At 45.2% G+C, this 27,537-nt stretch overlaps 1 protein-coding gene across 1 annotated transcript in view; it reads left to right on the forward strand.

The window, feature by feature from the left end:
- The window catches only part of LOC138265797 (uncharacterized), a 175,221-nt gene that overhangs the window by 114,526 nt on the left and 33,158 nt on the right, over positions 1-27,537 (forward strand). The window contains exons 4-5 of the mRNA XM_069213851.1: positions 6,348-6,443; positions 26,073-26,177. Coding sequence (XP_069069952.1) covers positions 6,348-6,443; positions 26,073-26,177 — 201 coding nt within the window. The remainder of the gene's footprint in view (positions 1-6,347; positions 6,444-26,072; positions 26,178-27,537) is intronic.

The following is a 27,537-nucleotide window of genomic DNA, read 5'->3' on the forward strand; positions in this document are numbered from 1 at the left end:
ATCCTAAGAAATGGTCCCCCACATTTGCTTCTTGCCCTCCTCCACTTTTGGAAGTGTACAGAATGCAAGACCTCTTGATATACCTTTGCATATACGTAGGATGTGTGCTATTGAGAGTCCAGCTGAGTGGGGCTGCCCTGGAGAGTTGGTAGATCTGCACAAGGCTGTTCAGGTAGGCTGAGCCTGTGTGGTGTAATACTTGTGGGTGCAACTGGAGTTCCCTCAATGTGTCTTGTCATGTGGACCAGCGTAAGAGGACGAGGACTAGTCTGGCTGCTGTGTTCTGAACGGTCTGGATTCTTTTTGTGAGTGTTTTGGGTATTCTGCTGTAGAGGGTGCTCCGCGACTGCCCCAACTGCCGCCATCATCCACAAGGACTCCCTCCTCTGCCCCACCTCGGACACGGACACCACACCGATCATGGAGCACCTCAAGTTCCAGATCAAACCCAGTCCAAACACCACCATCAGAGGAACCCTCACCTACAGAACCCTGGACCCCGCACAAACTTCTGCAACTCCATCACAGACTACATTGCCCCTAGACTGCGACCACTACCTCTTCCTGGGAGATCTGAACTTCCACCTGGAGGACCCTAACAATGTCAACTTCGTCTCGCTCCTCGAAAACGTGAAGAACATCTGACTCTCCCAGCTTGTCACCACTCCCACCCAAAATGCAGGATACACCCATGATCCCATATTCTCCACAGGCAACTGCACCAAATTCTCCCACACCTCCAAACTAACATGGACCAACCACCACATTGTACACTTCACCTTCGAGAAATGCCAAGCCATCTCAACCAGACCCCTAGCCCTCGTCCCCCCCCAACACCACATCTGGGGCAATGTCACCAAAACTCCCTGGATCACCACCCTTTAAGAAACCAGACCCAGCCCAGCAAACACCCTGGAATGCAACGTCCTAAACCTCTCCAACTTGCTCTCATCTGCAGCTGACACAGTAGCCCCCTGATAAACAGCACCAGAGACAGACCCTCCTAACAGACCACCTGATTCACCCCTGAACTACAGACCCTCAAACGCCATTGCAGGAAATTGAAAAGACACTGGTGCTCCAACAAAACGCCCTCCAACCTCAACTCCTTCAGGTCTGCCCTGAAGACAGACCACCACTGACTCAGAGAGACCCAGAAAAAAGCACTCTGTGCACTCATCGAAGAGAGCACCAACCACGCCATTGAGCTCTCCAGCATAGTCAAAAAAAAATCCTGCCCCTCCATCGAGTACATGATCCACCCCTCCCAAACTCTCTGCGACAAGCCTCAGACTTCTTCCACCACAAAATCACCAACATATACAGCGACTTAGATTCCCAGCCCCCCGCACTCCAGCTCTCCCAACCCCTCAGCACCCCCACCGAATTACCAAATGGAAGCTGCTCTCCACAGAAGACACCACTATCATGGCTTCCATTCACTCCAGTTCCCCTACAGACCCCTGCCCACACCACTTTTTCAACCTGTAATAGAGGACTATAGGAGCTCCCCTCACTGAAATACTGAACTCCTCATCACTACAGCCATCGTCCCCACTGCCTGGAATCCCGCCAAAGACTAAACCACTTCTGCAGAAGCCCTCGGCAGACCCCAGTGACCTTAAGAACTACCAGCCCATCTCTCTCCTCCCTTTCTCTGCCAGAGTCCTAGAAAAAGCCATCAGCCGCCAGCTCACGGACTACCTCGAACACAACCACCTGCTCGACCCATCCCAATCTAGGCTTCCGATCAAACCACAGAGACTACCCTGATTGCAGCAACCCACGACATCAGGCACTTCCTAGACCTTGGGGGTTCAGCGACCCTCATCCTTCTCGATCCCTCCGCAGCCTTCAACACTGCCTCCCACCGCACCCTCATCAACAGACTCCACAGCAGCGGTATCCAAGAGAACACTCAGCTGGATCTCCTCCTTCCTCACCAGCCGAACACAAAGAATACGTATCCAGCCCAAGGACATCATCTGTGGCATCCCCCAAAGCTCCTCACTCACCACCACCCTCTTCAATGCCTACATGACCCCCTTAGCCAACATTGCACGCACCCAGGGATTCAACATCGTCTCCAATGCCGACAGCACACAGCTCGTCCTCTCCCTCACTGACAACAATGCCTCCAAGTGCTCCAACTTCCAAAACGGCATGATCAACATCTCCACCTGGATGAAGACCAACGGGCTCAAGCTGAACTTGGACAAAACAGAGATCCTCATCTTAGGCAACAAGCTATCCCCATGGGACGATGCCTGTTGGCCTACTACCCTCGGCCCCCCTTCCGCCCCCTCCAACCACGCTCGCAACCTTGGATTAATCCTGGACTCCCAACTCTCCATGAAACAACATATGAGCGCCATCTCTACCGCCTGCTTCCATACACGCATGCTCTAAAGGACCTTCCACTAAATACCTATCTTCACTAGGAAACCAGTCACCCAGACCCTTATCTCCCGCCGCTTAGACTACTTTAATACACTCTACGCCAGAACCACGAATCAGCTCACCAACCGCCTCTAGAGCATCCAAAACGCCACAGCAAGACTCGTCCTCAATATCCCCAGACGAACCAGGATCTCTCCTCACCTCAGGGTCCTCCAGTGCTTTCCCATAAAGCACAGATGTCTCTTCAAGCCTCTCACTCATGCAATCAAGGCCCTCTGTAACTCTAGACCAACCTATATCAACAACCGCCTTTCCTTCCACTAACCAAACAGAGAACTAGAATCAACCACTCTCGCCCTGGCCCATGTCCCCCACATCTGCTGTGAACGACTTGCGGGAGGGGGAGGTCCTTCTTGTACCTCGCCGCCAAGTCCTAGAACAACCTCACCTTTAATCTATACACATCTCCCTCGCTGGAGGACTTCAGAAAGCAGCTCAAGACCTGGCTATTCAACCGCCATCTCCTGCTGAGCCACACCCGCAGCACCACCACAGCGCCTGGAGACGCTAAGGGGTGACAAGCCCATGCTCGACAAGAACTTTCTGATTGATTGATAGTCCTGTCTGCTGGTTATGATGGCTTGCATGATGGTTTTTCTGGTGTTTTTTGGTAGCCACATGAAAATCTTATTCAGTATCCCCATGGTGTGGAAGTAGAACATAGCATCTATGTTGACTTGTGCAGACACATCCAACTTGTTGCCGAATATGATGGGTGTGGTAGAAGATCTGAGATCAGTGGGCCACCAGGAGGAGTCCCACGTTGAGGCATCTGTTCCAAAGATTGTCACTTCGGTTTTGCCCGTGTTCAGCTTGAAACAGTTGGACTTCATCCAGGTGGCCACTTTGCCCATGCATGTGGTGAAGTTGAACCTGGTGCTGGGTATTTTGCTCAAGATCGACAATTTCAATTGTGTGTTATCTGCGTAGCTGAGTGTTGATGTTGTGTGCTCAGAAGACATTTGCAAGCAGAGTCAGGTAGACGTTATAGAGGGTCAGGCTGAGTGAGGAATCTTGTGGGACACCGCAAATGAGTTCCTGTGCTTTTTAGGATTATTGTGGCATGTTGACTGTTTAGGTTCTTCCGGTGATAAAGGTGTAGATCCATTCACAGGAGGTTGGGTCCTTAGATGCCAGTCTCATGAAGTCATCTGCTCAGGATGCGACGGGAGACTGTGTTGAAGGCAGCTGAAAGGTCGATAATATGAGGGCTGCGGTTTCCCCTCTGTCAAGGATCATCCGGATTTGGTCTGTGGCTGCAATGAGGGCAGTCTCTGTACTGTGGCTTGGTCTGAATCCTGATGGCATGGCATAAAGGAGCTAGTAGTTGGCAAGGTGGTCAGTGAGGCATCTGTTGATGGTTTTTCTTAGACCTAAGCTGGAGGAGAGAGATCAGTCTATAGTACTTGAATGGGCGTGCTGAGGGTTTCTTCAGGAGGGCATTGTTGGCTGTGTGCTTCCAGGTTTCCAGGAAAGTGGCTGTGCTGATGGCGGTGTTGAGGATGGGGCTGAGCACTTTGTTGTTGGGGGCTTAACTTTTGCGGAAGGTGTGGTGGGAACAAGGGTCTGACGGGGCCCCGGTGTGGATGGTCTGCATGATTACTGTGGTTTCCTGTCTGGTGATAGTATCCCATGTGGTCAAGGTGTTGTCTTTGGCCGATATCTTAAACTTATTGCTGCAGGAAAATTCTCAGACACACAGTTCTTGGTTCCGGGTGACGTTGCTGGAAGTTATTGCTGGAGTAGTGAAGTCCTTGATGATTATGAAACTTTCTTCGCTGCTGTTTGAGCGGTTTCTTTGCTGGTATGGCGTCGTCTAGGGCCTTTCTATTGTTTTCCCGGATTTGCTGGTGGTAGCACCACTGGGTCGATTTGAACATTCCCTTGCCCGATTCTTACTGGCTTGTCCTCAATCTCTGTTACAGTTGTTTACCATGCGGTTTGGTCATTCAGAGTTCCTCCATGTACCAGCTGCCCTACATATGCGTTCTAGCTACTTGGCATCTTGTCGAGGTTACAGGGTATCAGCGCAGGCAGCGATCCAGTTGTTGAAGTTTTTGATGTCACTAGCCTGTGTACTCTAGATAGTCTTTGCGCAGAGCGGAAACCCAATCCACCTCCGATATGTTGTTCCAGTATCGGTGGTCTGGGCCTGTTGTGGTGGGTATCCTGTGGTGGGGAATGTCGATGGAGAATCTGATGATAGCGTGGTCTGTCAATGTGACAGAGGTGGGTGTGTTGATCACAGTATTGAAAAGGGTAAAAACGGGGTCCAGGATGTGTCCAGCAGGGTGTGTGGGGGCTGAGACGTGTTGAGTAAATCTGAGACTACTGAGGCTTTTGAGGAGTGTGACTCTGTTAGGGTCGGTCAGATCTTCTTGGGGAAAATTAAGATCTCCAAGGAGGATGTAGGTGCGGTCATTGATAGGTTGTGAGGTGATAAAGTCTGTAATGTTGCTGGTAAAGTTGGCTCAGGGTCTGAGGGGTTGGTAAACCAGAGTTTTGCTCAGGTTAAAGTTGGCTGTGACTTGTAGTTTGAAATTGAAGTGTTCCATGTAGTTGTTTGCAGTTTATAGGTTGGTGCTGCAGCTGATGGTGTCCATGAAAATGATGGCAATTCCTCCTCTGGCTCTGTGTTGCAGGTCCTGTCTGACAATCTTGTAGCCAGCTGGAGTAGCTGCGGTGATGGCTGACTGCAGCATAAACATCAGACATGTTTCGGTAAGGAACAGGAGGCCCATGGAGGCTTCACCCAGAAGGTCTCATATCTCTGTGGCATGTGTCTTCTGAGCGAGCAGGTGTTGAGGAGCATTTCATGATATTGAGGAGTGGGGTGTGGGTGGGTGTTGGTTTGCGTGTGGGATGTTGGGTGCCATCAGTGTGCTTGCAGTGAGTGCTGGGGCAGTGGGTGTGGTGGTGCAGGTGAAGCAACAATAGGTGCAGGTGAAGACTCCTTCTGTGTTTTGTGGTGCAGAGTGGCAGCAGGGTGGTTAGCTCCGGCCAGGGTTGAGGACATGGAGGATTGCAGAGGTATAGCAGTTGGTCGGGTAGGTCCAGGGTTTTTGGCACTGGGTGAGGTTTAGATGTGAACAGGCTCAGACAGGCTTGCCTTTGGTGCACCAGCGACTCGCCAGCTTCATGTCTATGCTGTGGCCACCATTTGTAGGTCGGTTGGAGGGGAGAGGAGGTCAGAGGGTGGTAGGTAGGGCTGGGAGGGGTGCAGAAGGCAGGAGCTGAAGAAGACTCAAAAAGAAATTAAGTGGCAGTGGGAAGGGGGAGGTTGGTGTAGAAAGGGCAGGAGTTAAGACAGGGCACAAAAACTGGACAGAAATGCAAAGAAACGCCGGTAAAAAATGAAAGCCCTGGCACACAACGAGAGAAGGCAAGAGCACAAAAGCGAGGCAAAAAGGCAAGAAAACTAATGAAAACCAATATAACAATGGCAAAGCCGGGAGAAAGGCAAAACAGGCACAAAAGAAGCAATCTAAAAGGAAAAAGGGGTGACCGCAGTAATGAAGGAAAGAGAAAACCATGAGACCAGTAGCATTACGCTTCTTGGCTACAGCGTATTAACACTGATCAGCCGTCCTTGGTTCACATGGCAATTGCTGCACATATATATAATCTTATTGCTTGCTTCATTCCTCATGCAAATGCAATGCAATCGGCAACTGCAATAATAAAGAATCGGGAAAGCTGACATTGGTATTGGCATACAATCGCCTTAAGCATGCCTAGCATATCAACAAAGTCAAGCTGTTGGTCATTGTGCTTTTACGGATGATGATATAAAAAATACTGACAAACATTGTGTGACTTTGTACATGTCTATATCACTGTCGTTATACTGTTTTTACTTATTACTACTAAATGTGGTTACTTTGCAGAACCTTCTGAAAATGCAATAGATTCTACAGGCCTCATATTAAAAATCAAGCAGGAGGAAACTTACATTGGTGAATGGGAGCCTAGTACCACTGCGAGTAAGTGAGAGAATATGAGAGGTTTTGAACGCACCATCATGTTTTGTGTTGTTTCTGTGCGAGGGAGGAGGACTGCTGCGTGCAACTTTGGACTCCATGCAAATTGTTCATGCTATTAGACCAGGTGAAAGGTACAAGGATGGCTGTGCAGCCGCCAAAGAAGTAACGCAAATGAGGGAGGACCTGACGCGTTCTCTTGGTGGAAGATTGCCGCCATCTCTATAGATAAGTATTTACTCTACAGGACTGCTGACGCACAGGAGGGGGAGGGGGTGGCATTCTTTTTGTGGACAATGGCGGGGAAGTGATACTTTCCATACAGAATGGTTCAGGACCTTGCCAAGAGAACTGGAGTGAAAGACATGCCAGGGAAAGTCCAGCAAATATATAAAGATGGTAGTCATTTAGCTGTGTGACATGAATTGTGTATGCTGCTTAAACTGTTATCTCAATGTTCTACTAGTTTGTAGGTATGCATTCAATGTTTTCTGTTTATCTTTGCTGTCGTGCAGTTGCAATGCTTATTTTTGAAGTCTTGGTGCTTATCATCGTCTTACTTGGCTATATGTGTTTTGTGTGATCTTCTCTTGAGAATGTCTTTGTTTATACTGCTGAAGAGCCTATGGAGAACAAGGATGAAGCAGTTTAGAGATACATAGGAGATACGTTCGTTTGTGCCAAGTTAATGTGGGCTGGCTACTTTCCTGACACAAGCTGCATCCAACAGAAAACACTAATTTTAAGGTCTCAACTACTGACTACTTTTGGGCACATGCATAATTATTAATCAAACTGACCACCTCAGCAAGCTTAACATTGTCTTCACCATGACGTGTTTCTAGGTATGGGGTATTAATTCTAGCAGTACAGTCTCTGAATATAAAACTAAGGGGCATATTTACAACTTTTTGGTGGAGGGCGGTGCTGCAAGCCTTCTTGCTGCGCTGCCTTGCATCAAAAAAGAAGGGCAGGAATGTGCCATATCTACAAAATTCAGCACATTCCTGTCCTTTCCCCGTGCGTGGGCTCACAATGTGCTGCCAACGCAGGCACCCTTTCTTCATGGTGCAAGGGTGTCTGCATTGCAGGGGTTGATTGTTTTTGTGCAGAAAGTGTTCTTCCTGCACAAAAACAATCACAAGCGACGTTTTTTTCTCTCTGTGTGTGCTGCAGAAAAACAAGGACAAATAAAGATATTTCTCCTCATTGTACTTCCCTTACGTCTCCGCTGGGGAAGTGTAGGCTTTCGACCCATTCCCAGGTTTACAGATACTTGTAAGTCTGTGAATGCATCAAAATCCACGGATGTTGCGTGGAAACACCCACTGCAAAACCTGTGGAGTGCCTCTTTGACGTAGAGTAAGGCAACAGAGCGGCATGCGCTGCATTGCTTTACTCAATATCCACAAAGCCATTAAAAGGCACGCAGAATGGTTGTGTGTGGCCTTGTATATATGGGCCTGCAGCTTGCACCGTTGGTGCATCAGAAAAATGATGTACTAGCAGAACAAGCTGCTTGTAATGTGGCCCCAAGTATGTACCAGAAGTTCTCACTTTGACAGCATTTACAGACTTGTATGTGTTTTCCCTACGCTGTCTCTGTGGCTATGAGGAAGCCCAAGGTAGACACATGGACTCATGCTACTTCTTAATTTTTGTTTACTACATTGCATTTTTTGGCCCCACTTTTGGCCTGTTTGTGAGAATATGTCAGGGTGTTTTTACTGTCTCACTGGGATCCTGCTAGCCAGGGCCCAGTGCTCATAGTGAAAACCCTATGTTGTTACTGTGTTTGATATGTGTCACTGGGATCCTGCTAGCCAGGACCCCAGTGCTCAGATGTTTGTGGCCTATATGTGTTCCCAGTGTAGTGTCTAACTGTATCACTGAGGCTCTGCTAACCAGAACCTCAGTGTTTATGCTCTCTCTGCTTTCTAAATTTGTCACTGCAGGCTAGTGACTAAATTTACCAATTCTCATTGGCACACTGGTACACCCATATAATTCCCTTGTATATGGTACTTAGGTACCCAGGGTATTGGGGTTCCAGGAGATCCCTATGGGCTGCAGCATTTCTTTTGCCACCCATAGGGAGCTCAGACAATTCTTACACAGGCCTGCCACAGCAGCCTGAGTGAAATAACATCCACGTTATTTCACAGCCATGTTTCACTGCACATAAGTAACTTATAAGTTACTTAGTGTGTGTGGGCACCCTGGCACTAGCCAAGGTGCCCCCACATCGTTCAGGGCAAATTCCCCAGACTTTGTGAGTGCGGGGACACCATTACACGCTTGCACTATACATCGGTCACTAGCTATGTATAGCGTCACAATGGTAACTCCGAACATGGCCATGTAACATGTCTAAGATCATGGAATTGTCACATCAATACCATTCTGGTAATGGGGGGACAATTCCATGATCCCCCGGGTCTCTAGCACGGAACCCGGGTACTGCCAAACTGCCTTTCCGGGGTTTCCACTGCAGCTGCTGCTGCCAACCCCTCGGACAGGTTTCTGCCCCCCTGGGGTCTGGGCAGCCCCAGCACAGGAAAGCAGAACAAAGGATTTCCTCTGAGAGAGGGTATTACACCCTCTCCCTTTGGAAATAGGTGTGAAGGGCTGGGGAGGAGAAGCCTCCCCCTGCCTCTGGACATGCTTTGATGGGCACAGAAGGTGCCCATCTCTGCATAAGCCAGTCTACACCGTTTCAGGGATCCCCCAGCCCTGCTCTGGCGTGAAACTGGACAAAGGAAAGGGGAGTGACCACTCCCCTGACCAGTACCTCCCAGGGGAGGTGCCCAGAGCTCCTCCAGTGTTTCCCAGACCTCTGCCATTTTGGAAACAGAGGTGTTGGGGCACACTGGACTGCTCTGAGTGGCCAGTGGCAGCAGGTGACGTCAGAGACCCCTCTGATAGGCTCTTACCTTTCTTGGTAGCCAATCCTCCTTTCTTAGTAGCCAAACCTCCTTTTCTAGCTATTTAGGGTCTCTCCTCTGGGCTATTCCTCAGATAACGAATGCAAGAGCTCACCAGAGTTACTCTGCAGCTCCCTCTTCGACTTCTACCAAGGATCGACTGCTGACTGCTCCAGGATGCCTGCAAAACTGCAACAAAGTAGCAAGACTACTACCAGCAACATTGTAGCGCCTCATCCTGCTGGCTTTCCCGACTGTTTCCTGGTGGTGCATGCTCTGGGGGTCACCTACCTTCACCCTGCACTGGAAACCAAGAAGAAATCTCCCGTGAGTCGACGGAGTCTTCCCCCTGCTAACGCAGGCACCAAAAGACTGCATCACCGGTCCTCTGGGTCCCCTCTCATCCTGACGAACGTGGTCCTGGAACACAGGAACTCTATCCAAGTGACTCCCACAGTCCAGTGATCCTTCAGTCCAAGTTTGGTGGAGGTAAGTCCTTGCCTCCCCATGCTAGACTGCATATCTGTGTACTGCGTGATTTGCAGCTGCTCCGGCTCCTGTGCACTCTTCCAGGATTTCCTTCGTGCACAGCCTAGCCCGGGTCCCCAGCACTCCGTCCTGCAGTGCTCAACCCTCTGAGTTGGCCTCCGACGTCGTGGGACCCTCCTTTGTAACTCTGTGTGGACTCCGTTTACAAATCTTCCAAGTGCCTGTTCAGGTACTTCTGCAAGTGCTGCCTGCTTCTGTGGGGGCTCTCTGAGTTGCTGAGCGCCCCCTCTGTCTCCTCCTCCAATGAGTGACATCCTGGTCCTTCCTGGTCCCCAGCAGCACCCAGAAACCTCTACCGCGACCCTTGCAGCTAGCAAGGCTTGTTTGCGGTATTTCTGCGTGGGAACACTTCTGCAACCTGTATCGCGACGTGGGACATCTTCCATTCAAAGGAGAAGTTCCTAGTCCTCTTCGTTGTTGCAGAACTCCAAGCTTCTTCCACCCGGAGGCAGCTTCCTTGCACATTCACCTGGGTTTTCTGGGCTCCTGCCCCTCCTGGACACTATCGCGACTCTTGGACTTGGTCCCCTTGCCTTGCAGGTCCTCAGGTCCAGGAATCCACCTTCAGTGCCTTGCTGGTGTTTGTTGTTCTTGCAGAATCCCCCTATCACGACTATTGTGCTCTTTTGGGGTAGTAGGTGTACTTTACTCCTACTTTTCAGGGTCTTGGGGTGGGGTATCTTGGACACCCTGGCTGTTTTCTTACAGTCCCAGCGACCCTCTACAAGCTCCCATAGGTCTGGGGTCCATTCGTGATTCACATTCCACTTTTGGAGTATATGGTTTGTGTTGCTCCTAGACCTATGCTTGCCTATTGCAACCTATTGTAATTCTACACTGTTTGCATTACTTTTCTGACTCTTACCTGTTTTGAGTCTGTGTACATATAACTTGTGTATATTACTTATCTTCTTACTGAGGGTACTCACTGAGATACTTTTGGCATATTGTCATAAAAATAAAGTACCTTTATTTTTAGTAACTCTGTGTATTGTGTTTTCTTATGAAATTGTGCATATGATATAAGCGGTATAGTAGGAGCTTTGCATGTCTCCTAGTTCAGCCTAAGCTGCTTTGCCATAGCTACCTTCTATCAGCCTAAGCTGCTAGAAACACCTCTATGCTACTAATAAGGGATAACTGTACCTGGCACAGGGTGTAAGTACCACAGGGTACCCACTATAAGCCAGGCCAGCCTCCTACACCAGCCCCGTACATTATGATCCTGCAATTTAAAAACTGCGAAAGGCATTTCCATAGATCATATAGTTATAGAGTGAAGTCTCCTGTGGATAATGACCAGAATGTGAACAATCTCCATAACTACTACAATAAGAGTACTTTGTCAGCTGTATGGCGTTTAGCACATCTAGTTTCAAAAATGAAAATTAGTTACTGTCCTTTGTACCTTACATGTCTGTAAGAGTACAAGATTTTGATGTACACTGGTTAAACCTGATTCCTGGGTTCCCACAATAATGAAGGGCTACTGGGCTTCAGAAGTGACAGTTGGAGTAGTTTATCTCTGATGTCCTTGTGCCAGTACTATTAGGCTCGAAACTGAAATAATCAAGTGCCATTCTTCAGCACTTAACCCTCAGTGGTACCAAGGTAGAGCAGACTAGGCATTACTGAAGCAGGCACGGTGGTCTGAACACTCAGACTATAGTAATGATCCTAAAGACAGCTATGTCCCGATAGCGTTTTACATTATCAAAAGAAGTACACATAAAAGAAATCCTGTACATGAAATACTGATAAACAAAAAACCCAGAAAAAACTAGCCCCTTCCTAGTCAAAGATCTGACATCAATTGCTATTATAGTACTTACGTACTAATTGCTGTACTTTCTTTTTATACTAGAGATTAAGGCATAGGGATTGGTAATGATCAGCAGTACAATTTGGCAAGCAGGCTGCTATGCTCTCAGGCATAACCTTAACCACTGGTTGTTCAATGTGGACGAAATTGCGAGTGTGGTTTCAATTTTAGAGCATTATAGTCAGTACCAGTCCTTCCCCCGAGGAGAGAGCAACCTAATCAATTACTGTTTTCAAAGTCTCATAAAGACACTTTTCACAGGGGTTACTGTTCAACTTGCTCCTCTTCAAATTAAAATAAATCTATTCCAGAGGAGTGATTTGAGTTTTGAGTGCTGGTAGAGGATTCTCGTGGTTTCTGTGGGCGTGCCAAGAAACCTCCCTGAACCCACAGAACTACATGCACACTTTTTTGAGGTGCAGGGGCAGCGTTCAGTTCCCAGTGTCTGTGCACAGTCCATAGGAGTCCACCAGGCTCTTGGTCCAGGTGTTGCAGTATTCTAGTTGTTTCTGCTGCCAGTACCCCAGAATCCACATGATAAGGCACAAAATGTTTCCGAGCCCCATAACTTGAACACTGCCAGTTTTATGGTGCCCGTATTTTCAGAAGCACAGACTTCAACTACTTCTCACGTAGAAGCTAAGGTGGAGACACTGGCTTAAATACAAAGCTCTGGAACAATGTAGATTTCAGTGTGGCCAATGGTTTATAACGCAGAGCTACTTCTTCTATCTACTGCTTTCGCTCAGCAGATAGGGGTTGAAACCAAGGTAATCTTTGCGGCCACAGGATGCAACTGAAATATACATAAGCACAGGGTTTCCTGCCACACAGATGGGGTTAGACATTAACCAGGCTCACCAACAGAGAGAGTAGGTGACCCCCCGGAGCTGAGGCAGTGTGTACATGATGACGGTGAAATTAGGTTACGCACCTGAGCAACAGGTAGGTAACATCATGTCCTGAAGCAATGTAGTCCTCATGTCGACCCTCATAGGCCCTCAAAAGTAGCTGGGCTTCTGAACGTCTGAGTTCTCCTCTATAGGATGCAGTCCAGTATCGTCTTCCACAGGAGTCAGATTTGGGGAGTCCAGAGGCACATCAGTCAGTATGCAGGTCAGACTTGCCACTAGTGTGTTTGAAATGTAGCAGTCAGCCAATTCTTACAGTCCTTCTCAACTGAAATGGTGCCCAGTGTACTTGTTTGATGAGAGATCTTGGCACGAGATACTGGTTGAAATGCTCAGTACTTAATGGAAGAGTGGACCAGTCCGCCCTCCTGCAATGCTTTAATTTTGGCGGTTCCTTCAATCACAGGAGACATGGACACTGCATGATCAGCACACACATTACTCTTCATAAGTTCTTCACTCTCCAGAGAAAAGTGTCTAGTTCGTCAGTGTTTTCATATGAAAAGGTATCTGCTAGGATTCATATCTCTTAACCAAATATGATCTTTTTAAGTGTGATCATCCATGCAACTGAAAAATAGCTCTCCATGTTCTTCGGTGTCACTGTAATTTACCTAGTGAATTGCTGTTGCCACCTGAAATGCCTTTTCCTTATCTTCAGAGGCATTCATGAGTATGCCTGTGTAAATGAGAATGGTGTACGTTGATGTGGCGTGTATATGGAGCAGAGACTGTTCGACTTTTTGCTGCAAAAATGTTCAAGATCTTTTGTAAAGGGAATGTAGTAGCACAGTGGAGAAGATGCATGGGATGAAAATGGTGTAAAAAGGCATCTTATGCGCAGCATAGATGTTGGCAAACATTCTAGATATTAAGAGCGTGTGAGTGCTGAGTGCACATCTGACGTGTGATGGTGAGAGATGTGGTTTGATTACAGAACTACGAGCTCTTTTCAGAGCTAATTGAAGAAGGCAGTAGCAAGTCTCATTTTGCTAACTGTGAGATTCAGACTAGTAAGAGAGATATCTCCAAAGTACATCAGCCTTCCCGTTTTTTGTTTTTTTCAGTCCAAATGGTTAAGCATCCCTTGTTTTTACTTAGAACTCTCACCCATGCAGCCCTTTGTGGCATGCTTCATCCTCAAGATCACGTCCAGTTGGCTAATACGCCCAGATGGGCTCCATCCTTATCCTTCAACAGATGGAAAGGAGAGCTCATTGCAGGATGTGCAGCGTCAACTGGGCCCATCCACCAACACTCTCCCCCACATTCTCCTGCTGAGCAGTAGAGAACTCTATTAAATGTTACAGATGCCTGGAATTACCCTAGCGCAGTCAACCAAAGTATTGGTTTGTTATGTGTGTGCATAATACATTCGGAACAAATGCACAAGGGTGTAATGGTGTAGGACTCCAAGAGAGCCTGATCTGTATTCTTCATCGCCCTGAATAAAGCCGGATGACCCTTTTGAGCACTTGTGAATCCGGCTAAAACATGTTGATACATTTAGACGTGGGAGATACTGCTTTCTCCACTCACGTTGTCATGTTTTTAATCAAGTCCAAGGCCTCCCATCTATATAAAAGAAGTATTAGAGGGACCTGAAGGCTATTTTAATATTTCTGCATCATGGCATCCCACAAAATATAAATCAAAGAACTCCCCATCTGTGAAAGGATAAAGGTTGAGCCTGTTTGGGAGAAAACAGGAGGTGTATCTCTCTTATTTATCTGAATTTATGATTATTCTCTGGAAAATTCGTTGACCCTCTGAAAAACTTTCCACTCCCTCTTCTTTTTATATGAATTTTCTAAACGTTGAGTCAGGTTTCACATGCATAAGCAATGTGGAAGCGGAGTATTTGTTTGTGTATGTGCTGCCCGAGATGGCCAGAGGCACGGCTGTTAATCTGTCTTTAATACTTCGGACCCCCAAACCTTTCTTGAAACACTCTGTTCACTTATGGGTGCCATAGACTCTGTTTTAAATTGGTTCACTTAATACCTCTCTGGCAGTAAACAATTAGAACAGAGAGAATTCTTCAGAGTTCCACCGGTTGTGGTCTATTAAATGATGTTCACCATGTACACAGAGCATCTGGCACTATTACAGAGCCCCCAGGTTATTAATGTCCACCAGTACACTGATGATACCCACCTACATCTTAACGTGCCATCTGCAAACAATTTTTTAACTCAAAACCTGCTTGAACATAGTTGAAAAATGGGTGGTCTGTAGTGTAGCTGAAACTCAACCCAACAAAGTCAGAGTTTTTCCTCATAAAGGAAGTAATCCTTGAACTCTGTTTCCAAGACTGGCTCGACAGTATAAACATATTTGGCTTATTTCCCCACCCTTCATCCTCTGCTGAATACTGGACTTTTTCATTGATCCTTCTCTGTGCTTCAAAAACCATACGGTATAGCACGCATGAAAAGCCTCCTTGCTTCCAATCAAAGCTGCTCTTCATGTTGCTGTTCAACTAATTACCACCCACAAAGTTCGAGCACATCGTTCCTGACTTGAAAGAATTGCATTGACTCCTTCCCCATATCAGACTCCATTTCAAAGTTTAGTATTTGATCTAGAAGGCACTCCACCTAAGTAGACCTTTCACTCTTGCTGTTAACTGGGAACACATACTTGGGAGCCTGGAAATCTAAGAGCTTTGCAAAGAATGTGCATGCAGATAGGCTTTCTCACCCAGATGGTGGAACATCCTACCTTTTGTTATTCCAACTTGATTTTTCAGTTCAGGAAAGATCTTAAAACCTACATCTTCATGATCTTCCTACCATCCTACATTAAGGGCTACATGTACGAAAGTTTGTTTATGCGACTCGCAAATTGCGAGTCAGAGGGACCCGCAATTTGCGAGTCGCAAAACCTTATGTTGCACAGTGTCAATTACACTATTTGCGATTCGCAAGGGGGTCGCAAATGCCCTACCTCATGAATATTCATGAGTTAGGTCGCAATTTGCGACCCCCTTGGGAATGTCCGCCCTCACAGGGATGGTGGCCTGGAGACAGCAGACCACTATGTCTGTGACTGCTTTTTTTTTTTTTTAAGTGCAGCCCGTTTCCCTTAAAGGAAAACGAGTTGCATTACAAAAACAAAAAAATGAAACATTTTCGTAGAATTTTTTCAGAAAAAATGTTTTTACTGCCATTCACAAAGGGGAAGGGGTCCCATGGGGACCCCTTCCCGTTCACAAATGGGTTAGCATCAGTGTGACACTGGTGCTAACTGCGATTGTTTTGCGACCGCATTTGCGGTCACAAAACAATCATACATGGGACCTCGACTTGCAATTAGGAAGGGATCACCCCTTCCTAATTGCGACTCGCAATCCCTTTTTACGATTTGGTAAATAGTTTACTGAATCGCAAAAATGGGCTCCAACATACCGAAGTGCATTTTGCACATCGCAAACAGCCTGAAACGCTGTTTGCGATGTGCAAAAGGCTACGTACAGGTAGCCCTTAATCCCATCCCTCCTTACCTCACCCCACTGTACTGTGTTTCTTCTTTATTTGTAAGTATTCATTTTCCTGAACTCCTAATTTAAACGTATTAGCATGTATCTCTGTCCTTACATGTTGGTTACATGTCCTGTTACGACGTACTGCGCTACACTGCTCTCTGAAGCTACGTTTTCACTGTATAAATATCCCCAATAAAATGAATTGTAATAAAGTGACGTAGGGCCTGATTCACAAAGGTAAAGTTAGACCAAAAGTCTAACCCCTGTTTGTCATCTGTTGTATGTCGAGACTTCAATTGGAGATGTCAGAACACTGCCAGTGCTTCCACAGTCTATTGAGTAGGAAGGCATCATTCATGTTAATTCAACATGGCCATTCCCACAGGAAAGTTTTTTTTACACCTTGAGATACATCCTTCTTTTTTAAAGTTGCAGATCTGCTGCCTAGCAGACCTTTTCTCCCGTCTTTTTGATCCGCTGTTCAGAGTTGCAAAGAGAGTTTATGGTGCTTAAAGGTGGGCTTCTGGGAACGTGCTGCTCCAGAGGATATTAATCTTTCAGTAGAGACGGCTTCAGTGCTCATAGGTCCTAAATATCTTTTGAAGAAAAGGAAGATCTTTTTCAATGTAGCGTACAGTAGGCAATGAAGAGCGCAGCAAAAGTGCTGATATGGTATCTTAATTGGATATATGAGTTTTGATGTGATATTGTGTATCTGGGGGAATCTGCAAAGCTATTAGTCAGCAGATGAAATTGAGGGTCTAGGTGTATCCCAGTTGGGAAAGTGCAAAGGCAATGATTGCCTGAACATCTTGAGGATACTACGGAAAGGAATGATTCTCTTAAGTATTCTAACTAAAAGAGATCCTGCTAACTGTTGCTTTGGGGGTCATAGGCAAAGGTTGGAGATTAAGGTGGCTCCAAGGCTATTCATTGTATGTGCCAAAATGTCTGAGCTGCCAGACACAAAGCAAACTATGTGTTGTAGATCTGCATGCCATGATTTCAGTGTTTCAGGCATTACAGTTCATATGGTTTGTTATGATTTAGTTAGGGTGGGAGCAAGGCACGATCTTTTTGGTGTCTGCAAAATCTTATTACCATGTACATAATTGTACTAGGTTAGCTTGGATATTTTAATGAAATGGAGTAGTGGCCAGAGGCAGAAGTTGTGTAGGAGTTTGTTTAAAAACTCTTTTTATTGATATTTCAATTAAAAAAACATATACAGAACACTGTCATTCACTGGCGATCTCATCAATCTCATTTGACATTTTGGACATGCACATTTCAGACATACTACATTTTCCTCCCCTGGCACAGTTGACATTTCTCACAGAGGCAGATTGGCAAGTTGGTCATCCCTCTAAGTCAGCGGGGGTAGGAAGGTAAAGATGTTCCCTCTGCATTCATTCCACCAGCCCCAAATCTTTGTCCACTTTTGGTGGCAACCATGTCCCTTATAAACCACTTTCTCTACCAACATGCACCAGTCCATGTTCCTGTCTCTTTCCTAAATACTAAGAACATGTAGAATCTTCAGAATATGTGGGATGTGAATTGCACAACAAACACAATTTAAGAACATGATAAAGATTTTCAATTGTAGAAAGTGTTTCTTTAACACATGGAAGTGTTTCAGTTTAGTCTATTAGATCACATTATTGCACTGATAATTATTTGAAGAGGACGTTTCTAAACATGAACCTTAAAACTTTTATTAACCCTCCCTTCTGACAAAGCCATGAGTGAACAAAGTGAACCAATTTTCTAGTGCCCCTTATATTGTGGCCAATAATAATTTTGTGGCTGGTGGAACATTACAGACCATTAAATCATGTACAAGTGAGATTTTTTTAAAGGATCCATCTTGAACTGAATTACTTGAAGGTGCTCTCAAATGAAGTAAGTTGATTTGATGTAAATCACACAATTGGGGGAAGTTTTTGACCTTAGCTAGGTAATTGATTTCTGTGGAGCAGGACAAGTGTTCATGTGTAAGGAATGGAATTGCAAGATAGACAGTAGGCAATAGTGACTAGTGTATTTTTAGTGCTAAGTAGTCCCTGCCCCTCACTGAAAGCACTGTGAATTTGTTTGTCAGTATTTTAAATTTGCATTACTCACAGTATAAGATTGGCTGCCACAAAGTGCAGAAATAAATTTAGGTTAAAGACCAAAAAATGTTTTCAAAGTGTAGATTTTGCAGATTGCACCTAGTGAAAACACTTTTACAACTGTCCATTAAAGGCACACAGTTACCGGCTCAGCTTCAACACCCTAACAATACAAGTCTTTAGGTTCAGGCAGCTTAAAGTGAAATCTGTCAATTAACAGCTATAGGGGTATTCAGCCTTTAGATGTGCAGATTAACCAGTTGCACACATTTATATTTCTCTGAGGCAGTCGGAACCCTGGCAAGAAGGCTGGTTCTAATTTAGCTGACCTTTCATGTTTTTTATATCATTCAACTTTTGCCCTATTACGTATTCCTCAGTGGATTAAACCACAAAAAATATTAAAGTGTGTCTCAAAAACTAAACAAAGGTAATGCCTGTGTGAAGGCCATATCATAGATGTTTAACATGAGAGCCTCCTCTGCAGGGGCATCAACATTGATTTCAAATTGCAGACAAGGCAATTTGCTAATGGTAACAAAATAAGTTGTCTGGTTCCAGGAACCTTTTCATACTTTTCAGCTGCACATGCTACAGTGGAACACTAAAATGGCTGTCATCTTGTGATCTTATGTGCTTGTTGATTAGAAATGCTATTGTCTGACGGAGACTTCTAGCTCCAGATTCCTTACCGTAGAATTATCCCTAGGCATCAGACTGGATGTGGACATTTTTTGTGAGCAGGACCTCTGCCTGCCGGTAGGTGGCGTAGTTCATTTCTACGTGGCGTCATCGGTGTCATCTTCCCAGCGCCTATATAGGCACCACTCCAGCATGCTGACGTCAGTTCCTTTCTCTTCATGCCAGGCAGTGTAGCTTGGGAAAAGAGCTACTCCCAGTCACTTTTTGACTGACCTTTTTTCAACCATTTTGCAGAAGATTTTCGAGACTTTGTCCCCTGGTGTGGGACGGCTGTCCACAAGAAAGGCTGGTTTCAAGCCCTGTTGTGCCTGTCACTGGCAAATATCGGTGATGGCTCTACACCTTGTCTGCCTTTGGTGCCTCATGCGTATCCATGACGCCAAGACCCGCGTCAGTTGTCACCATATGCACCACAAGACCTTGAGGGAGGGGCCCCTCAAGCTCCTTGCGTGACAGTCATGATCACGGCCGAGAGAAAGGTCCTTGGATCAGTTGCGGAGCCAGTTCAAGCATTCGTCGTTGCGGTCAAAGTCATCTGGGCATTTAGGTAAGTCCCACAAACAGAAGAAGAGCAAGAACTCGAAGAGGTCTTTGACTTTGCCCCATTAGTCAAAGTCATCCAATGAGGGAGTGTTGGAATTCGAGGGCTGGCTCTGCAGTTGAGCCTGCACCTGGCCTGTCTCTGTGTCTCGTTGAGTTTCCAGGACCTGGAGTGACCCCCTCACCCAACTTTCTGAATTTTATGAGGCCATGCACCTCATATTTGAGGGCCCTGTCTGTGCTGGAGTGCTTTCGGGCTGCCTACGCTTAACAGGGGCCCCTAAACAGCCTCCACTTCCAATGTAAATCCTGGTGCATTCCCTACCACTCCCCAGGACAGGGAATCCAAGAGGCTGGATACCTTGGGGAAGAAGATGTTATCTTCTGCCAGCCTGGCACTGCAGTCATTGAATGCTGCATGCCTTATGGGACAGTACCCCCACTCGCTCTGGGACTCGGTTGTGCAGGTGCTGCCTATGGTCTCGGAGGAGGCCTGAGCCATGCTCTCTTGAGCTATTGCTGACGGGAGAGACACAAAAAAGTTCGTTGTATGCTGTGAACTGGATACGACTGACTTGCTAGACAGAGCAGTTTCATCATCTGTGGCCTTATGGCGCCACACTTGGCTGAGGACGACTGGCTTTTCTGGGGATGTCCAGGCCTCCCTCTTGGACATGCCCTTTGATGTTTCCTGTCTCTTCGGAGACAAGGCGGACTCCGTGCTGGAGCACTTCAAAAACATCAGGGCTACGGCCAGGTCCTTGGGCCTTTCCATGGCCACTTGCCAACAACTGTTCGCCTACTGCTCCTTTCGTTGCCACTGAAGGGGCTTCTGTGGTATGTCATAGCTTGTAGAACTTGTGGTATGTCATAGCTTGTAGAATTTAGAATTGAGGAGTGTAAGAGTGGAATCCAGCGGAGACGGACAGAGGGAGAAGAGCGTTGAGAAGCTGGCAGTTGGTGGAGCTGGATGGGGCCTCCGAAAAGAAATAAAGCTACCTTCGTGAACTTAATACGGCTCTCCGTTATTTGTGGACACAATCTTTCACTGGTGACGAAGTGGGATAATTTTTTTTATTCCCCGTCTGCTCTGCTTTACTGAACACAGAGGCTTCAACAGAATTACGGTGGCAGAAGAGCAACGGAGAGGTTCCAAGAACAACGCAGAGGTGAGCGACCTTCGTGAACAGCATAAAACTGTTCTATTCAACTATATTATTTTAAAAGGAACATTTAAAATCACCTCTCGACGAGCGTTTCCTCTCGACGAGCGTTTACATGGAAACTGGGAACTGTTTCCATGGAAACTGACTAGAGCTCACCCGCGCTTGACTCGTTACCATATCAATGCTTACAGCATCCCCGCTCAGCTGTGTTTACTATAAACACGCGCTTGACTCGTTACCATATCAACGCTTACAGCGTCCTCCTGGCAATGTGAACGATTTGAACACCGGAATACGCGAGGACTACTGCAGCGTTTCCTTAAGTACTGTATTAACCCTGACAGTATTTATATATTTTGGTAACCTGACCAGAGCGGAGACCACCTCTCAGACTGAATTCAGCTGCTGCCGAGTCTTACAGGTTCAGCAACGGCTATCAGAGCCACACATAAATCCTTGGTCCGTTGTATATGCCACATGATTATAACCTTAAATTAAACGCTTTCTGTCAGCCATGCATTTTTAAAGCATTTAAAGTATTTGCCACTGACCCAATTCAACTGTCTCTGGAAACAGATATTACAAATATTCGACCTTCAAAGCCACTAAACCACTGGCCTAATTTGGAAGCACCTTTACAGTTAAAGAAGTCTTTCAAAACAGGTGTGACACCTTTAATACATTTTTTTTTTCTTTTCTTGTTTTTGTGGATGGTCCATTAGTGTGACTACAATGCAGAACGTCACTGCGCCCCCCTTTTTTCTCGCTTTACCAGGAGATCCACCTATAAAGTGGCAAAAGTGGAAAAAAGTCTTTGAGAGATATTCCAAGGTCTGTGGTGCATCTCTTAGTGTAGAAAGGAAAACTGCTCTACTATTACATTGCCTAGGTTCTGAAGGACAGGAGGTTTTTCGATAATCTTCCAGACATAACTAATGAAGATCTAAATGAATATGAAAGTTGTATAGAGAAATTGGACAGACATTATATTCCCAAAATTAGCACAATACTTGGGAGATATCACTTTGGAAGGCGAAACCAAGAGGAAAATGAATCTGTGGAGGGATATGTTACAGCACTACGGAAATTAGCCTCATCTTGTAAATTTGGAACTTTGACAGAGGAAAGAATCAGAGATCAATTTATGTTAGGCTGTAACATAGAAAGAGTAAGAGATGAAATTTGGCAAAAAGATGATCCATCACTAGAGGAAGTTTTGGCTTTGGCAAAGAAAATTGAACATTCTCTCAGATGTGTAGAGACCATCAAAAAGGAGGAATGCAAAAATGATACTGTACATATGATTCAGAATCTAACAGAAAAAAAAGAAAGACAGAATTATAAAAAAGACAGAAAAAATACGTTTCAAGGGAATTGTTTTCGCTGTGGCAGACAAGGTCACATGGCCAACGACAAAAACTGTCCCGCTATAAAGGTGACGTGCAGATTGTGTAAGAAAAAAGGTAATTACTCTAGTGTGTGCAGAATGAGAAGTGGAAAAGGCAATGTCTTTGAAGTTAAGAAAGACTTGGATGTAGGGGAAAGCAATGACTTTGAATGTGGTCAAATAATCCTACAAGTCGAAGGAGAAGGTCAAAAAGGAAGGAAAGGTCCAATTGATGAAGTCATGATAGATGGGGAAAGAACCAGAGTATTATTTGATTCCGGGGCCAAGATCACAATTGTTTAGATGGAATTCTATATGAGAAAACTAAGAAACAAAGTTAGGTTGTTCAAACCGGATATCACACCCATTGCCTATGGTGGTGAACCAATTAAGCTCCACGGATACTTTTGGGGTTTGCTTGAGTTTAATCGAAAATTCACTAATGCAAAAATTTACGTTTCTAAGAAAGGAGACAGTGTGCTCAGTTGGTTTCACCAGAAAGACTTGGGGCTTATTCTTGATCCCAATAGTGATCCACCTGTGAAGGTAAGGGATCAAATCGTCATCAACACAATTGTGGATCAAGGAAACTCTATTAATCAGAAACTCATGGACAGCGATGACTTTGTTATGAGATTAAAGGCAAAACTTCCTTTGGTATTTCGAGAAAAATTAGGATGTCTTCAACACTATGTTCATCACATTCGTCTGAAGGAAGGTGTGAAACCTGTATGCAGCAAAGTTCGTGGAGTACCTGTGGCTTTACGTGAAGACATGAAATTGGAACTGGAGAGGCTGCAGAAGGAAGGAATCATAGAGGAAGTTGAAGGAACTGAATGGTTGGCGCCAGTGGTCGTAGCCAGGAAGCCAAATGGGAGTAAACGCTTATGTGTGGACCTAAGAGAACTGAATGTGATTGTGGATAGGTATCCCATACCCAATATTTCTGATATGTTGTTACTTCTACAAGGTGCAAAGGTGGTTTCTACCATAGACTTGACATGGAATTCTATATGGGAAAACTAAGAAACAAAGTTAGGGTGTTGGCCTTCACCTCTCCAATTGTCATCTACATGGAACACTTAGTCCAGAAGAGACAAAGATGATCACAGTTGGAGGGGAAAACGGACTATACCAAACATTACTATGCAAATCATAAAATAGAAACAATAAAATATACACAATAACAAAATGATATATAAAAATATTACTAATACATTCTCATGACATACTACACCATTCCAGCCTCGTCTCCAACTGCAGAAACATTACAGCCAGCAGACTTCTAAGTCTTTGTGCGTCCGAGAACGTGGCACCCACAGACCTCGTGGGTCAGGTAGCCAGATGTCAGTCTAGTCCACCCCCAAACTCTCCCAGCCCAGTAACCTCAGCCTTAAAATCCCATACCCCCACCCCAGTACCCGCAGCCTCAAAGTCCCTTTAGTATGTCGTTTGATCATCATGGGAACCCAGTAGGAGGCAGGAAATGCCATCATTTGCATTGTTGGAGGTTAATAACATTTGACCACTGGGTTCTCTAGATTGTCTAGAGGTGCAGTTCTCTCCCTTTTGTGACTACCCCTCTACCCATGAAACCCAGATACGGTCGGCTGACATAGGAATACATCCTATTACTCTGCCAGGAAGTGCAGGCTCTCTTCACCAAGGGAGCCTAAGAGAGAGTGCCTTTGGTTGTTATTCTTGTTACTTTCTAGTGCCCAAAAATGTCTGAGGCCTTCGTCCTATTCTATAGGCTTGCTCGATCTCAGTTTCTTCCTGAAAAAGGAGAAGTTCAAAAAGCTCATGCTTGCACATGTCCTGTCTGACCTGGACCCAGGAGACTAGATAATAGCACTGAACTTGCAGGACAAACACTTACACATTCCTGTCCAGCTTTTACACATACTTTACCTTCGGTTCAAGGTGGGCCTCAAGCAGTTTCAATTTGCTGTGCTTCATTTTTACCTTACCAGCACCCCTCAAGTGTTCACCAAGGTGATGGCAGTGGTTGCAGATAATCTGTGGAGATCATGTGAGCCACTCTCCCCATCTCAACAGCTGGCTGTTGAAGGCAGGCTCCCTGCAGTCGGTTGTCTCCCACCACCAGACTATGGAGGACCTCCTGCACTGCTTGGGGTTCACTATCAACATGCAGAAGTCCTACCTGATCCCTTCTCAGATGCTCCCTTTCATCTGAGCTGTTCTGTACGCAGTACAGTTTCAAGCTTATCCTCCCGAGCAGTAACCAAGGACTACTGCCTGGACAGTGAGATTCATCAGAATTGGCACCTTGCCCTTTTGGTCCTGCAGGGTTTTGTAGTCTAAATCAGGTTTATGGACCCTCCTCAGGGGCGGTATTGCTTGGGTATCTATTCTACGGTAAGGAATCTGCAACTAAAAGTCCCTATCAGATGAACAAGTTACTTATCTTCTGTAACTCCTTATCTGGTAGAGACTCTGTCTAGCCTCTGATTCCTTACTGACCCACCCATCATCCCCACTCTGCTGTTGCATGGCCCATGTTAGGTCTCCATTTTAGAATCAAGTTGTAGCTTGACATCTTTTCTACATGGTGCCTTTTTGTGCTGTATACATATTTATTCATGGAAGGCAGTGTCCCCCTGTAGTCTGCACATTTAGTTCAGGGACATGCAATCAGAACTTGATGCATTGTTTTCTTTTTCTGTGTTCGTTAGGAGGCAACTCATTAGTGCTAGATGAACCACAGTGGCAGCTCTGCACCTCGGTCACAGTGTGATAGAGAGAGAGAGTTTTATTATATAAACTGCATCCATGCTACACTCCTTGCGAGGAACACTTCACGCCAGCTGATCATGGAACCGATGTGACTGAGATGCAGCCCTGCTGACTCCAGTCTCCATCCTGCAAGGAAAGATAACCTGTACAATGAGACTTATTTCCTGACATCTAAGACTAAGGTATGGGGTAGACTATCCCAAATGATCTGGCAGAAGGTACTCCCTCTTAATTCTGCTTAGTATAGTGATATATACGGATAGGAGTTTGGTAACATTAGTAACAATTACCATGGTTGAATTGTTTATATTGTTCCACATTCTAACAATGCTGAGTACAGTAGTAAGTCCTATCTTTCTAATTATGACAGCTAATGCTTTTTATGGAAGAATACGATCATTTCAAAAAAATGTTTTGAAAAAGCATTTTCATATATTTCTTGTGTATATCTTGGGCATGCAAAAGTGATCAAATGAAAGGGTAGGTCTGTTTCCACAGATTGCTTGGAAATAAGAGTGCCGTGTTCGAGGTTGCCCACAACATCTACTTGCCCTATTCTGTTTAGAGGTTTGGATGTGATACTGTGAGTTAGGGGAAACAAAGTAACAATTACAGATTATATAGGTAGACTAAGAGCCTAATTTAGAGTTTGACGGATTCCATAATATCCTATGGAAATCGTAATACGGCGGACGGGATATCTGTCATGTTTGTGATGGAGTAAACCATCTGCGAAACTCTAAATCAGACCCTAAGTCTCTATATTTGAAGTTCTTGTTGTTTTATACGAGTCCTGTTTACCTCGTAGGAGCCGTACAACACTACAAGCAGATTTTTAGGTGCAGATTTGTTCCCTTTTCCGGGCCCTACTTTCACAAACCAGTGGTCAGTGTTCTTCATGCCTCTGCGTGCCTGGTGTGGAAAGACAGGAAAAGAAACTGACGTCAGCGCGCTGGTGTGGCACCTATCTAGGCACCACACATGTCACTTCTGGCGCGGAAGACGCCATGCGGAGCCAAAACGAAGCCACCTACCGGCACTGCTCATGAAAAAATTCCAGATACAGTCTGATGCGTGGGGATAATTCTAAGGTAAGGAATCTGTGGCTAGATAGTCACTACTAGATAAGGCGTTACCATTGGCAAGTAACTTGTTCAATTTACCCATGGATGGTTTTAAATAGTGAAAACGTTGTTTTATTCAAAGACAAAATATTTGTCTGTAACTATTACATTGAAAAGTAATGGGTTAATGTCATTTTATAAAACAGGTCATCCAATTTTTCATCCTGGCCTTTCCCTTTGGATTAAGGAAGTGGACGAGTCAGGTGCAAGCAACCACGAGAACATGAAGGAAGAGAAAATGTGCACAGCTGGTGAGTGTGTTATCTTCCTGCCTTAGGACACTTGCAATGTAAATCTTGAGAAATGCGACCAGAATTCTGTGCAGCAATGTGTGCTGTGACGAGCTCTAGGAGAGAGAACTAAGGGCCTGATTTAGAACTTGGTGGACATGTTACTCCATCACAATGGTGACGGATATTCCGTCTGCAAAAATCTAAATCCCATCCTATCCTATGTGATTTAAATGTCGGCAGACAAGACATCCGTCACTGTTGTGGCGGAGCAACCTGTCCGCTGAGTTCTAAATCAGGCCTATGTCTTGAGTTTTCAAATTATAAATACTTTAGCTTAAAAGTTCAGATTACTACGCTGAACAGCACGCAGTGAGAGAAAACAAGACTTAAAATGTTAATCAGTGATTTTTTTCTATATTGAATAGGTGTTTGCAAACTTGAGTAATAACACAACACGTCTGTAACAGCAGATGCTTATTTCCCTCACAAAGGTGATCTTGTACTGCTGCCCCTCGGGTGGTAGCTATTTTGTAGGCATGAAGAAGCATAGATTATAGCATGTTTCCCGTAACTGTTCTTTGTGTTAGGGATGTTTGCACACATGCTGCTCTTGTACTGTACATTCATAAAAAGTATTGAACGCAGTAAGCAACAGACATGGAAAGTGGGGACACACTTCCAATAATATGTCTAATTATCTTAAACTACGAAAACGCAGGCACATTCCCAGTAAATGTACCTTTCATTTAATTTGACCTACTGGACAGAAAAAGTGTGCCTCCACCCTTCTTCTGAGTTCTAAACTTACCAACTTGTCTGGGTATGTTTGTTTCTATAGTAACGCTATGTTATTCATTGAAATACGTCCAGCTGATGATAGATAGACGTAGGTTTGCAGCTTGTGTTGCTGTTGCTCACAGCCTGTACAAACTCCTGCAATCTAGTGCTGGGCTCGTAACGTTCTAAGTTATTTTTCTTTGAAGAAGTTTTGGTTTTAATATGACTCGCGATACCTTCCCTGAAGCACACAATACTAAGGCAGTGGTTCTCAACCTGGGGTCCGCGGACCCTTGGGGGTTTGCAACACCTGCTCAAGTGGTCAGCGACACCTGCTCAGAAGGTCTGCAACTGTTTAAAAAATTATATGAAATTAGCAGATTAATACACTATATATATATATACATAAAAGATAAATGTAGAATTGTACATTTAAAAACGTTCTGTATATATGAAGGAATTCGAAATTGGAAGCTAAAAATTAAGTAGGTACCTTAGCTTAATTCCTGGGAGCAGGTGAAGTGCAGCAAATAATAGTATGGATAATTGCTTAACTCAATTATAGCACTAGTGTGCACCTTCAAAAAGAAAGCATACATTA

The sequence above is a fragment of the Pleurodeles waltl genome, chromosome 2_1 (assembly GCF_031143425.1).
Source record: "Pleurodeles waltl isolate 20211129_DDA chromosome 2_1, aPleWal1.hap1.20221129, whole genome shotgun sequence".
Classification (NCBI taxonomy): Eukaryota; Metazoa; Chordata; class Amphibia; order Caudata; family Salamandridae; genus Pleurodeles; species Pleurodeles waltl.